The sequence below is a fragment of the Acanthochromis polyacanthus genome, chromosome 13, assembly GCF_021347895.1.
Source record: "Acanthochromis polyacanthus isolate Apoly-LR-REF ecotype Palm Island chromosome 13, KAUST_Apoly_ChrSc, whole genome shotgun sequence".
In the NCBI taxonomy this organism is placed as follows: domain Eukaryota; kingdom Metazoa; phylum Chordata; class Actinopteri; family Pomacentridae; genus Acanthochromis; species Acanthochromis polyacanthus.
This window is the reverse complement of record NC_067125.1, coordinates 2,581,865-2,595,589: the sequence shown is the minus strand read 5'-3', so window position 1 is coordinate 2,595,589 and position 13,725 is coordinate 2,581,865. Positions and strand designations below refer to the sequence as shown.

At 40.7% G+C, this 13,725-nt stretch overlaps 1 protein-coding gene across 3 annotated transcripts in view; it reads right to left on the bottom strand.

Annotated features, from left to right (window-relative positions):
* Positions 1-13,725, bottom strand: part of si:cabz01090165.1 (uncharacterized protein LOC100333421 homolog) — a 276,030-nt gene that overhangs the window by 41,282 nt on the left and 221,023 nt on the right. For all 3 annotated transcript variants that reach the window (XM_051958377.1, XM_051958378.1, XM_051958379.1), the window contains exons 9-11: positions 9,954-10,194; positions 4,078-4,290; positions 1,427-1,737 (exon numbers count right to left, since the gene is read on the bottom strand). In XM_051958377.1, the coding sequence (XP_051814337.1) occupies positions 1,427-1,737; positions 4,078-4,290; positions 9,954-10,194 (765 nt within the window). The remainder of the gene's footprint in view (positions 1-1,426; positions 1,738-4,077; positions 4,291-9,953; positions 10,195-13,725) is intronic.

Sequence of the window (13,725 nt, the reverse complement as noted above, 5' to 3'; positions counted from 1 at the left end):
TTGTCATTTTGTTTCTCACTGTTGCAACTTTTTGTCTTGTTTTTGTCCTTTTGTGTCTTTTTTATGTCACGTCCATTTTTTGTCGCTTTGTAGCTTTCTTGTCTAATTTTTATCTACTTTTTGTTTTGTTACGTGTCGTTTGTCTCATGTTTTTGTCACTTTCGTTTTCGTTTTTGTTGTTTTGTGTTTCCTTTTTGTCTCACTTTTTTGTCTATTTTTTTGCATTTTGTTCCTTTTTTGTCATTTTTTGTTGCTTTGTGTTTCAATTTTGTAATATTTTATCTTGTTTTTGTTGTTTTTTGGTCTTTTTATCTACCTTGTCATTTGTCTCGTTTGTTGTCGTTTTGTGTTTCCTTTTTGTCTCGCTTGTGTTTTTTGTCTATTTTTTGCGTTTTGTTCGTCTTTCTGGTTTTTCCATCGGCTCTTTTCATTCCAGGTTTTCACATCCTCCTCGCCGCTGATTTCCCAGCAGGATCCATCAGCCTCCATCCCATCTTCTGTCATCACGTTCTTCTGTTTTTCCGTCTCCACCTGTCTGCCGTCTGAATCCCGCCGAGGGTCTCGGGCTTTTCCAGGCGGACCGTCGTGAGAACATTGAAGGTTTTCATTAACAGATGTTTGCTCGAGGCTGGACTCTTCCTCTCTCCACCTGTTCCTCTCCGGCATCACTGACGAGTTGGTTTTTTGAAAAATAAATGCTGCTGCCTGAATCCAAATCGCTTCCTTTGTTGCTCGCTGAGATGTTTGATTTCAAAACAACAAAAAAAAACCTGAAACTGCCTCTGTTTGTCATGTCAGGATCTTTCTGTTGTTGCATCTGACAAGCAGAAAGCCAGAACCAACCAGTCCAGACTGCTTTAAGGTGGTTTATTCTGGTCTCCTACCAGAATTTCACTATTTTTTAAAAACAGTGGATCAACTTCCTGCAAAACAGTAAACCTGCAGCCATAAACAGGACTAAAATCAGCTGTTTGCAATGATTTTTTTTTACTGTTTTAGCTGAAATCTGCATCAAATTAGTCAAAAATCTAATTTGCATGTTATAATATGACTGCGGCAAACTTTGCATTGCCAAGAGTTCACTGTTTGCTAGAAATCTAAAAGATTTATGAGGGAATTCCACGTCTAACCCATCTTAATCTGCTGCACGACCGTTTTCCTTCTAATAACTTTTGTTATTTATAAGCTCCAGTTTCAGGCAGATAATTACAACCAGCAGTAACTCCACACGTCTACAAATAGATGAACAATTCAGAGCACGGCCGACAGGAAATGAGAAATATTCCATGAACATCCATCTTCTTGATTTACCCACGATTCAGTGCAACACAACGTAAAGCACATTGCAGGATCTCTTCACAGTTGTGACCCAGAAACGTTCATTCCATCTGAACCAAACCTGACAGAACCAAGCCCCCGGTCCTACCTGTAGATGAGGATGTCGTCGGTGGAGCTGTTGTACTGGATCTGGTACATCCGGACTCCTGGGATGTGGTTCTGTGGAGGCCAGCGGATGGTGGCGGAGCTGGACGTCAGGTCAGACACGCTGACCCTCTGCTGGTCGGACCGGGCCTGGCCCCCGCTGATGTTGGACTTGATGGACGTGGGGATGTCCGACGGTCCCGGGTCGGGGTCCAGCTTTGGGTCGAAGTGCGGAGACGGGTTGACGACCAACTCGACGGGAGCCGTGGCCTCTCCGGCAGCGTTGGAGGCGATGCAGGTGAACTTTCCTGAATCCTGGAAACCACAGAAACAGAGAAAAAGAACATTTATCCACATTTTATCAGCTGCAGTTCCTGGTTGTTTCACCAGGTGGAGCCTCTTCCTGTTTAACACTGTAGAGACCAGAGGAGGCGTCACTCAGACCACAGTTCATGTTAAAGCAGAGAGCATTGTGAGAGTTTAGCAGCAACGGGCACCATGACAATGACCTCCAACCAGAACTCATGAATGCGTGTTGAGAATAGCTTTGGGGCTGATTTTATACTGGTTTTGGACCAGTTAAGGGCTTGGTTTCAGATTGGTTTTATACTGGTTTTAGACTAGCTTTTGAGCTGATTCTACACTTTGTTAATTATTTAACCGAATATAAATATAAAAACCGATAAGACAGAATAAGAAGAGGGTCACAATGTCAGTAAATATGTAGCTAGGAATGGGCACCATGACAAAGACTTCTGTGACAGTTAATGGACACCAGCCACAGTGTTCAAGGCAGAAAATGCCAAAACCTGAGACAAAATGACAACTGAGACACAAAATGAGACAAACCACCAGAAAGAAAATACAAAATGACAAAAATGAGATGCAAAATATCAGGAAGAAGGTTGTGCAAGTCAGAAAATGTATCGCAGATTAGCTGCAGTACCTGGTTGTTCCACCAGGTGGAGTCTCTTACTGTTTAACAACAAGCCGCTAATGCTACTAGATTCCAACTGAGCTCTGGTTGGAAGTCGTTAAGCTCCACACAAGCCTTTGTCATGGTGCACGTTCACTAGCTAAACCCGCACAATGCTCTCTGCTTGCCAACATGAACTGTCCATAGTTTTAAAAAAATTTATCAGTATATTTGGAAAAGTGTGCTGAGCTGAATTCATTTGATGGACTCATGAAGACGTTCAGCATCAAAACATGCGTCTCTGTGTTGAACCGCTGTGTTTCTGCAGGTTGTGTAAAGTCCAGAGCTGCTTTTCTGTCTGACTGCTGCATCTATAATGAGGACCTGATGGTGTGCAGCGCTGCATTTAAACAGGAGGACTATCCTCCATGGATCGAACTCTGAATGGGATGTCAAAATAAAAACTGTACGAGACCGATAGCGGCCTCAGCTCCAACATCAGCAGCAGCTTTTGACTCAAGACAAGGTAACAGATCCATCAGAGATTCAGCTCAACGCGTCATTTGCGTCTTATTTTATCATGTTTGCAAACTTCTGAATTAATCTGAGCAGACCTCTGACTCCACAAAACATCACTATATTATTTGAATTGAACTTGAATTTCTCTGGAATTTACCTACCTACCAACCAAAGTACTTACCTACCAACCAACCAACAACCAGTTTCTTTCTTTCTTTGGGTCATTGGGTTTTTCTTCTTTTTCATTCTGTCTGCTTCTTTACTTGGACTTTTGAAGGTCTAGAAATACTCGAAAATTTGTGCTCACATCAGGACAAGTGAAAAATTTGATATTTTAGTGGAACTGCACACGTTGTGTCACTTACAGCTGTGAAATTTGGTAGGCAGATGTAACTCGTCAAGACGCACAAAAATGTAAATGACAGCCATGCTCAAAACACAACAGGAAGAATTGAATTATATGCCATATTTTAGACAATTTATGGTCAGTTGTGGACATTTTCAAAAGCTACAAACTCAAACTTGGTAATGAAGAGAAACCCGAAATTTGCCCAGGATGTACAACCAGCCGCTGTGATCAAAAGTTAGTGAAATGCTCCCAACAAGTCTGAGGACATGGAAATGGTGGCCAGCGTAATTTCGACAATTCGCCATGAAACAGGAAGTGCTGTCTAAGTAGCCTGTACATGCTCTAATCTGCCTCAAACTTTACGTTTGATCAGACTCCAGCCCTCATCACATCCATATAACTATACATATTCACAGTGGTAACGCCACCTGGTGGACAGCTATGATAGATCGCCATCAAAAATGTCAAACTCTGGGTTGCAGTGCCACCTGATGGACATGCTTGAATTCGCTGACCAGCAAGGATGCAAGGACCCGTTCAGTGCTACTTGCAGCTTTAATTAGTTCTTTGTCCACTTTTTGAATTGGACTTTTGAAGGTCTAAAAATACCCAAAAAGGCGTGAAAATTTGCACACACATCAGGATTGGCAAAAAATTTGATATTTTCGGGGGATTGCACATGTCCATGCCAAAATGCCTCCATAGTGCGACCTGGAAAATTCCAAACAGGAACTATGGCAAGTACGTGTTACCTAGAGTTATGAAATTTGGTACACATATGTACCTCGTCAAGATGCACAAACATGTAACTAACATTGACCTTGGGGACAAACATGACATTATTCCTTAAACGCTGAAGCTGCTTGTTTACCTTGACGGAGGCCTTCAGGATGTCCAGCGAGCCGTTCTCGTAGCAGACGGTCCTGGACGTGTTTCCGATCAGCTTCCCGTCCGGACTGACCCAGTGGGTGGACGGTTCGGGGTCTCCGATGGACTTGCAGCGCAGACTCACCTCCTGGCCCTCCATCACGAACATCTTGGAGGTGTGGCGAGTGATCATTGGCGGCTCGCAGACAAACTCCTCCTGTTGGCACAAAACAAACCAACACGTTTTATTCTATGTCTCACTTGTGTTTTTTTTGGTCTTGTTTTTATCTTTTTGTGTTTCACTTTATTCATTGTTTTGCGTCTCACTCTTGTTGTTTTGTATTGTCCTTTTTTGTCATTTTTTGTCTAGTGTGTGTCCAATTTTTTGTTTTGTTTCATGTCTTCTGTCCAATTTTTTGTCATTTTGTGTCTCGTTTTTGTCTCTCTGGTGTTTCTGGCTTGCAGACAAACTCCTCCTGTTGACAGAAACAAAACCAACATGAACAGATTCTACCAGATAAAACTCCAGATATGTGCTTGCTCTGACTAGCTGGCGATGTTGTGCTCCTCCAGAGTTTTCAGGAGCCTTGTTTGCACATGGAGATTAAGTGATCTCGGAGTTTTTCAGCCCTTGCATTATTTAAAACCCACCCAGTGGCTCCTAAGCCTGCGTAAAGCTGTCCAGAGTCTTCCTGCAGGCCGGCCGAGGCTTATCCAGGCTTCTTATCACTCAGCGTGCCTCCAAACCCTTTATTTCTGGGTCCTTTCTCGGGTCCTGTTACCAACAGAGATGATTGCCGACCTGATGACCGTGGCTTCAAATAAACCTCTCGATGGCGTATCACGGTCTGACCCTCCGATGCTCCCGTTGAGCTCGGGGTAAAAGGCGGTGATTGAGCGGGGCTGCTGGGTGGAAAGTGTGAAAGCAGGAGGATGTTTAGAGGAGAAACAGCCTGAAGTCTGTTATTCACAACTTCAAACCCTCAAGTGTCAGTCTGGAGCCTTCAGGGTACAAATGTTTATTTCCACGCATATTTTACACATTTTCAAAGACCTTTCTATATGCTTATGTGGACATTTTTTCAACAGTATGTTTAGTTGACATTTAAGTTGAGATATGCAAATAATCTTCTTTGCTCATGAGACATTTGTTTATATTATCTAGACTGTATACTTTGGCAAAAGTCAGACTAAAAATACTTTTGGCAAAGAGTTCTGTCCTTTTGTGTCTTTTTTGTCTCACTTGTGTTCATATTTTGTTGGTTTGTTATTTTTTGGCTAGTTTTTTTGTTTCATGTCGTTTGTCTCATGTTTTTGTCATTTTGTGTCTCATTTTTGTACTATTTTGTCTTGTTTTTGTTGTTTTTGTCTGACTTTTGTCATTTTGTTTCTAATTTTTGTCATTTTTGTCTTGTTTTTGTCCTTCTATGTCCATTTTTTTGGTAACGCTTTTTAACTATTTTGTCTCATTTTTGGTCTCATTTTAGGTTTTTCCGTGTTGTTTGTCTCATTTTTGATGTTTTTAGTCTTTTTTTTGTCTGACTTTTGTCATTTGTCCCATGTTTTTGTCATTTTGTTTCTCACTTTTGTCATTTTTTGTCTTTTTTTGTGTCACTTGTCCCTTTTTTTTTGCATTTTACATCCAACAAACACCTCAGATACCAGAGATGTCAGATGTTGGTTCTGAGTTGCTGTAACAAAGTTTTCCCTACTAGAATCAATAAATGATGGTATTTTATGTTCAGCTGGATGTCCAGTGGACCGTCTTCCGTCTCCGGCTAACACCTGACCCCTGATGGAAGAACTCTCTTGTCCTTGCGGTGCCAAAGAAGCTATTACCTCTGCCAGTGTTAATATGCACTTGAGTGACATGGAGGCCTGGGGGTCGAGCTCTTCACCAGGCTAATCCTCTTAAAGCGATCCTACAGCACCTCTCCCAGGGAGATCCGCGGCTATTACCTGAGGTTCTGAACGCCGTCCTCCTTAAGACGACTCCAATTAATCCCGCCTTTATCTGGAGGTGCACCAACACTTATCGCTCTCGGGGCTCTGTGGGATCTCCAGGTGATGAAGCCCTCTGCATCATCCTCTCCAGACGCTCCACTTAATTCTGTTTTTATCTCCTCGTGTATCGGCGCTAGCTCAGACATACACCGAGGCCTTTTCCCAGCAGGCGTTTGGATGAAGAACAGTTCTCGCGGCGGGTTCCTCCAACCTTTACTCCCTCCATATCTACCTGTAACTAATCTCCAGCAGACCTTCTTTAAAGCCGTCTGAGCTTCTTTATAATGTAGTTACCGGCATTTATAGGAGGATAGCAACTGGGGATGTGAGTCTTAGATGACTTTCTTGACCTTTTTCCGCAGAATTATCATAAAAAAACACAGATTATGCTATAACATGTGAAAGGATCAGTGCAATATTATACAGTGACTCAGATCTTCTCTGTTTATCTGGGTAAATGGTGAAACTAAAGCAAACCCTGGATCATCTTGGTCCAGTTTTGTGTTATTTAAGATGGGTTTCAAGTTATTTTAGACCAATTAGGAGTCTTCTTTTGGCCATTTTTGGGCAATTTTAGGTAAATCTAAACACGTTTGGAGTCATTTTTGACAATTTTTGAATCATTGGGAAACATTTAGTAACTTCTTGGGAAATTACAAGATATTTTATATTTTATGCAAATCTGAGTCTTTTTGAGTCAATTTAGTCATGTTTGCACATTTTTAGTAACTTAGAACAGGTTTCAAATCATTTTGGATTAATTTAAAGGAGTTCTGGACAATTTTGTAGCTGATATGGACAGTTTTTGGGTCATGTGGAACAAACGTTGGATCATTTTGGCCAGTTAGGAGTCTTTTTTGACCATTTTTGAACAACTGGATGCAATTGTAGGTCAATCTAGACATGTTTAGAGTAATTTTTGATGAATTTTCAGTTATTTTTGACAATTACTGTTATGTTTACTGGAGATCCTTAATCATCACAGAAGTCTTTGTCATGGTGCCCCTTTACAAGATAAACTCCCACAATGCTCTAACATGAACTGCCTGCCTCCGCTGGTTGCTAAAGTAAAGCTACAGACGCATACTACTGGTTGCTGAATCAACTGTTACGTATTCTGGAGGTCATTCAGCATCATAGAAGTATTTGTCATGGTGCCCATTGTTAGCTAAATCCCCACAATGCTCCCTGCTTGCCCTCTGGTCTCTACTGTGTTAAACAGTAAGAGGTTCCACCTGGTGGAACAACCAGGCACTACCTAATGATTTTACGATCTTAATCTCTAGTCTCAAATCTCCTTCAATACAAAATGATGTTTGTTTTGTCATTTTCGGTCCCTTTCAGATAAAAATAAGGTTGTTTTCCATTGTAGGAACTTTTTAGGGTTAAAAAACAGGATATGTTGTGCAGGTTTAAATGCCCAAAAACAACAATAAGCTCAATTTTTTTGATTTTCTTGATGTTCCCCTGTCCAAAAGCTATTGGACAGCTTTTGTTTTACAGTCCTCTGTTGTTATTAAAGGAATTTCATTAGACTTTTATAAATATGAGAGCACATTACAGGGGATGACACATCGAACAGTTATATTTTTGAGCTTCATCAACCTAATAACCCCTAAATAACACTTTTACTCAGCACTTGGTCTTTATTTTTTTTAAAAAATGGGAAACCAAACTTAAACTCAGTCGGAACCAAGCAAAGTCTCTTGCTTTGCCTAAAAAGGATGGAAGCTAAATAAATGAGCTTGTGGATTTGAAGAGTGAAGGGGTTAACTTCCTCTTATTTCCCTACATGCTCATATTTTATTAAAAAATCTGTTTTTGTGTTATTCTTGCCGTCCTTTGTAACAAGTCTCCGGGGAACGCTGGTGAAAAATAGCTGCTACATTTGCAGTAATGTTTATTTAATGTGCACTTTCCTTGTTAAATAGACCAATAAAAGCGTGTGTGTGCGGGTAAAGGCTAAACACCGGACCGCATCTGCTTTATTTATTCCTCTCGCGGCCTAATTTTCCCTCGTACTTCATCATCTATGTGGCTCAATAAACCTTCGGCATTTCCTCGGAATGAATCTTTTTGCATTTCAAACTCGTCACTTTGAGCAGAAGGTTGGGTCCACGGCGACACCGACCATCTGCCGGATCGTGTGTCCTTGAGGAACGAACTGATTAAATATCCACAGAGGGCTGGAGTTAACACGCTGGAAAATCACATTTCACCACTGAGTTTGGAGCATTAGGACCCAAAACACACTCCGAGGGCAGATTCCGTCGTCGGGAGGTTACAGCTCCACGTTTGGCTGGAAACAGTGACTCAGAACTTTTCTGTTTTTAGGGATAAATGGTGAAACTGAAGCTAAAGAAAGTTCTAGATGTCAAAGTCACATTTAAATCAGCGGAAATCCCACATTATTCTGATGCGATGTTACTGAGCGCCATCCATCCATCCATCCATCCATCCATCCATCCATCCATCCATCCATCCATCCATCCATCCATCCATCCATCCGGGTTTGGGTTTTGGAGGCAGCAGATGCAGCAGGTCGTTCCAGACGTTCCTTCCACCAGCAGCACTTTCCAGCTCTTCCTGGGGATCCCGAGGCGTTCCTGGGCCAGATGAGATACATAATCCCTCCAGAGGGTTCTGGGTCTACCCTGGGGTCTCCTCCCAGGAGGACATGTTCAGAAAACCTCTAAAGGAAATCTCCCTGGAGGATCTGAATCAGATGTCCAAACCACCTCCACTGGTTCCTTCAGAGCTGAAGGATCAGCAGCTCTACTCTGAGCTTCCTCCAGATGTCTGATCTTCTCCTCCTATCTCTAAGGCTGAGCCCAGACACCCTACAGAGGAAGCTCATTTCAGACGCTTGTATCCATGATCTCATTCTTTGGGTCACTACCCAGAGCTCATGACCATAGGTGAGAGTTGGAACGTAGATGGATGGTAAACTGAGATCTTCTCCTTCAGGCTCAGCTCCTTCTTCACCGCGATGGTTCAGTACAACGCCTTCATCACTGCTGACGCTGCACCAATCCTCCTGTTCATCTCATGCTTCATTTTACCATCACTAGTGAACAAGATCCTGAGATACTTGAACTCATTCTCTTGGGGAAACAACTCCCTCCAACCCAGAAGGACCAATCCACCGGTTTCCATCAGAGAACCATGGTCTCAGACATGGAGGTTCTGATCTTCATCTCCACCACTTCACACTCACCTGCAAACCGCTCCAGTGCTGCTGAAGGTCTGAGGAACCAACAGAACCACAGCAACTACAAAAAGCAGAGATCCTGAGGTCTCCAAACCAGACACCCTCCTCACCCTGACTGAACCTTGAGATCCATGAAGACCACAAACAGGATCAGAGACGAGGGACAGCCCTGGAGGAGTCCAACACCCACTGGAAACCAGTCTGACTTTCTGCTGAGCTTTGGATACAGCTCTCACTTTGGTTGTTCAGGGACTGAATGTCTTGTATCAGAGAGTCTGGTACCCTGTTCTCCCTCAGTACCCCCACAGAGACCCTCAGAGGACACAGTCGTAGACCTCCAGATCCATAAACGCATGTAGACTGGCAGGTCCAACTCCCATGACCTCCTCAGCAGCTGATCCACCGTTCCACGACCAGGACAGAATCCACATTGTTCCTCCTGAATCCGAGGTTCGACAGTTGGTCAGTCTCCCTTCCAGCACACTGGACTAAACTTTCCACAGACACTTTACCCGATGCCCAGGCGACATTGTAGAGACGTGTCAGCCAAGACAGTCCAACAATTGTTGTTGCTGGACATTGTTGGACGATTTCTGAGATACTGTACTATATTGCAGCTGTACCAGACCATTCTTCTGACATGATCCTAGTAAGATGCTACTGACCTCTCTGATGGTCCAGAAGTACTTCCCAGCCAGGTCTTTGGGCGAAGCGCAGGTTTCCAGGTCGTCCTCTCGGGTCAGTCGACGAAGCCAAACCAGTTCACAGTTACAGTGCAGCGGGTTTCCTCCGAAACTCAGAACCAGCGCCGTCAGAGGAGAACCCTTCATCTTGGCGTAGACGGGGATCCTGAGGAACAGCGGGTCTGGAGGGATCTTCTTCAGCTTGTTGGACGTCATGTCCAGCCTGGTGGAGGAGATGTGAAGAGTTAGAACAAATGCTGAGCCATTTTGAACAGACACAGTTTTAGTAATTTAGGCAACATTTCAAGTTATTTCTGACCAAAATTGAGTCATTTGGGGCAAAATTTAAAACATTCAGGACAAATTTCAGGTAATTTTGGACAAATGTGAGTGTTTTTGGAGTAGTCTTTAGTCGTTTTAAACAAGTTTTGAGCCAATTTGAACATCTTTCAAGGTATTTTGGAGCAATTTTGAATCCATTTGGGACAATTTTTGAGTCACTTGGAACAAGTTTTCAATCATGTTGAACAACTCTAAGTAAGTCTGGACACATTTTTAGTAATTTAGGCAATGTTTCAAGTGATTTATGACCAAAATTAAATCGTTTAGGGACAAATTTAAAGCATTTGGGACATGTTTCAAGTAATTTGGGACAAGTCTCGTTCTTTTTGCTCATGAGTTTAACTCCGAGTCACTTTGGGCACATTTAGGACATCTTTGAAGGTATTTTAAACCATTTTGAGTTATTTTGAATCACTTGCTATCTTCCACGATGGTTTAAAGGCATCAACTCTTTAACTTACAGCAATCCATCCGAGTGGATTTCAGTGAGTGTCTATTTGTGAGGCCAAATATTGCACATTTGACTTGAGCTAAATGAAAAAGAAGGAGGTGATTTGTTGGATTTGTAGGAAGAAGGTAACGTTCAAAGGAGCTAATAGGACTAATTTTAAACTAACAAAGGCATAAAATACAGAGAAAAAGACAATGAAAGCCTTTATTGTCATTATTTACATGTAAACTAGTCATCCGCTACAGTTTTCGGATCATTTGGCTGAAATAAACCGGCATGCTGAGCGGTTCTTTGGAGGAAACTCTTTAAACTGAACCGTCACTCGTTTAATTTCTAATCTTCAAAGTGTCCGCGGCGTCTTTGAAGTCACTTTAATTCCAGTTTAGTTGCTGTTTTCTTATCGTTTCTGTGTAATTATTCAAACATTCCCTCTTTAGTGAGTCCAGGTGAAGCAGAAAAAAGGCAAACGTGTGCATCCACCGGTTCTCCAGCTTATTGAAGCCAATCAGAGACATCGGCTTCATGGTTTCCTTTAAATGAAAACTTCATTCTGACCACAGATTCAATCGTTTCCTCTCCTTCAGTTTCACTTTTTCTCTCCTTTGGATGTTTTATTGGCTCTTTTTCATCAAACTTTCTTCATCTTTGAGTCCATTTAGACAGATTTCAACTTATTATGATATTTATTGAGTCAATGCTGACTTTTTTTGAGTCATTTTGGAGAATTTGTGAAACATTTGACCAGGTCTTTATCGAAAATGAGAACTAGTTCTCAATTAACTTACCTGGTAAAATACAGGTTAAATAAATAGAAGAAAATAAAAAATTATAAATCGGACACATTTTTGAGTGATTTTGTACAAATTTCAGACATTCTGGAGCATTTATGAGTCATTCTAGAGAATTTTCGAATGATTTTGTGTTTTGTTGAGACATTCCTGAGCATTTTTGAGCCATTTTGGGACATTTCTGAGACATTTTGTACAAATTTGAGCCATTTTGGGACTTTTTTTTTGTCATTTTGGGGCATTTTTTTGTCATTGTGTAGAATTTTTGAGTCATTTTGGGAAATTTTTGAATAATTTTCTACAAATTTGAGTCATTTTGTAGAATTTTTGAGTCAATTTGTAAAAATTTGAGTCAGTTGGGGGAATTTCTGAGTAATTTTGTAGAATTTTTTAGTCATTTTGTAAAAATCTGAGTCATTTTGGAAATGTTTTGAGTCTACTTCAGGTTATTTTCGACCAATTTTGGGTAGTTTGAGGAAATTTTGAGTCATGTGGAACAATTATAATTAGTAATTTTGGACAATTTAAAGTTAATTTGCCGTCATTGTAAGTACTTTAGGACAGATTAGACATTGTTTTGGACCAATTTTGAGTCATTTTGGACAAAATGCAAAACATCTTGGAGAAATTTTCCCTCATTTCTGAATATTTTAGTATTTTTTGACGATTTTTGGATTCATTTTTGGAGGCATTTGAAACAAACGCTGTTAGACGGCTGGTTTTAATGTTGTGGCTGAATCTGTGTTGGATATAAAATACCAACTAAAGCTTTGAACTGCAATAAATCTCCAAAATTAAACTCCAGAGTTCCTCCAACGTGCAGCGTCAGCAGATCCATGGTGTAAAACATTTCTAATTAAGGGGAAAGCAGACGGAGCAGGAAGTCGTTCCTCCTGAACCCGACGACGTTAATAAAGCGCCGTCAGCTGGAAAAGTTGACAGATGGAGTTTAAAACGGCTTTTAGTGAAATTACTGCCGACGTGTAAACACAGAAGAGACCTGCAGGCCGAAAAGCACAGGAAAAGGTCGAGTTGAAGCTAAAAAATGGGATTAATGAACAAAATGGGAAACAAAACCAAACTTTCAGAGCCAGAAACTGTCAGAGTTTTAGCTTTTAAATGAACGCTGAAGGTTTCATGAGTTCATCTGGACTTAAAACCTTAAAAAATCATTACAAAATCACTTTATTCGTTCAAAAATTCACAAAAATCCAATTTTATATTATTATTCTTCATTTTAACATCACATTTCTTACTTTCACTGGATGGTTTGGACAAATTTTGAGTCATTTTGGAACAATTTGGGAAATTTCTGGGTCATTTTTTAAAGAAATCTTTGAGAAATTTTGTACAAATTTGAGTCATTTTGGGGAATTTTTGAATCTTTTGTGCAAATTTGAAACAAATTTTGAGTCATTTTGGAGATTGTTTCAGTCATGTTGTGCATGTTTAAGACATGAGGGACATTTTTAAAATCATTTTGGGTCATTTTTGAGTCACTTTGTAGAATTTTGAGTTATTTAATACAAATTTTACATATTTCAGAGATTTTTCACTCATTTTGTAGATTTTTTTTGTCATTTTATACAAATTTAAGACATTTTGGAGATATTTTGAGTCATTTTGGTTGAATTTTGGAGGATTGTGGAGTCATGTGGAGGAATTCTGATTCATTTTGGAGGAATTCTGGACGAGGTTCAGGTTATTTTGAACAATATTTCTGAGCTTCTGATGAGTCTGGAAAGCGAAATATTCCCTGGAAGCGCGGTGCGACGTGGAGGATTTAGTTTAGCTGCTCCACTTTTACGTGAAATTGGTTCAGAAATGTATTAAATTAACGAGCAGCTCATCAACAAAACGTGATTATGAACGGTTTATTTTAAAGCTGAGGCTTCAGAGGAAACAAAACATCCTGGAGATGAGTCTTAAACCTGTTTACCGAAATAAACAGCTGAGCGTTCGTTGTTTCTTCATGAAAAGCATCTTTTCAGGCACATTTCTCCTGAAACTTGAACTATCTGATGGAATATCTGCCTATTCAGCCTCTAGCTGCAGATTTATGACGGAAATGTGAAGCTCTGTGCAATCTTTGAGTCACTTTTGAATCATTTTTTTTTTATTTTTGAGTCATTTTGAGAGTTTTTGGGACATTTTGGACAATTTTTGAGTCATT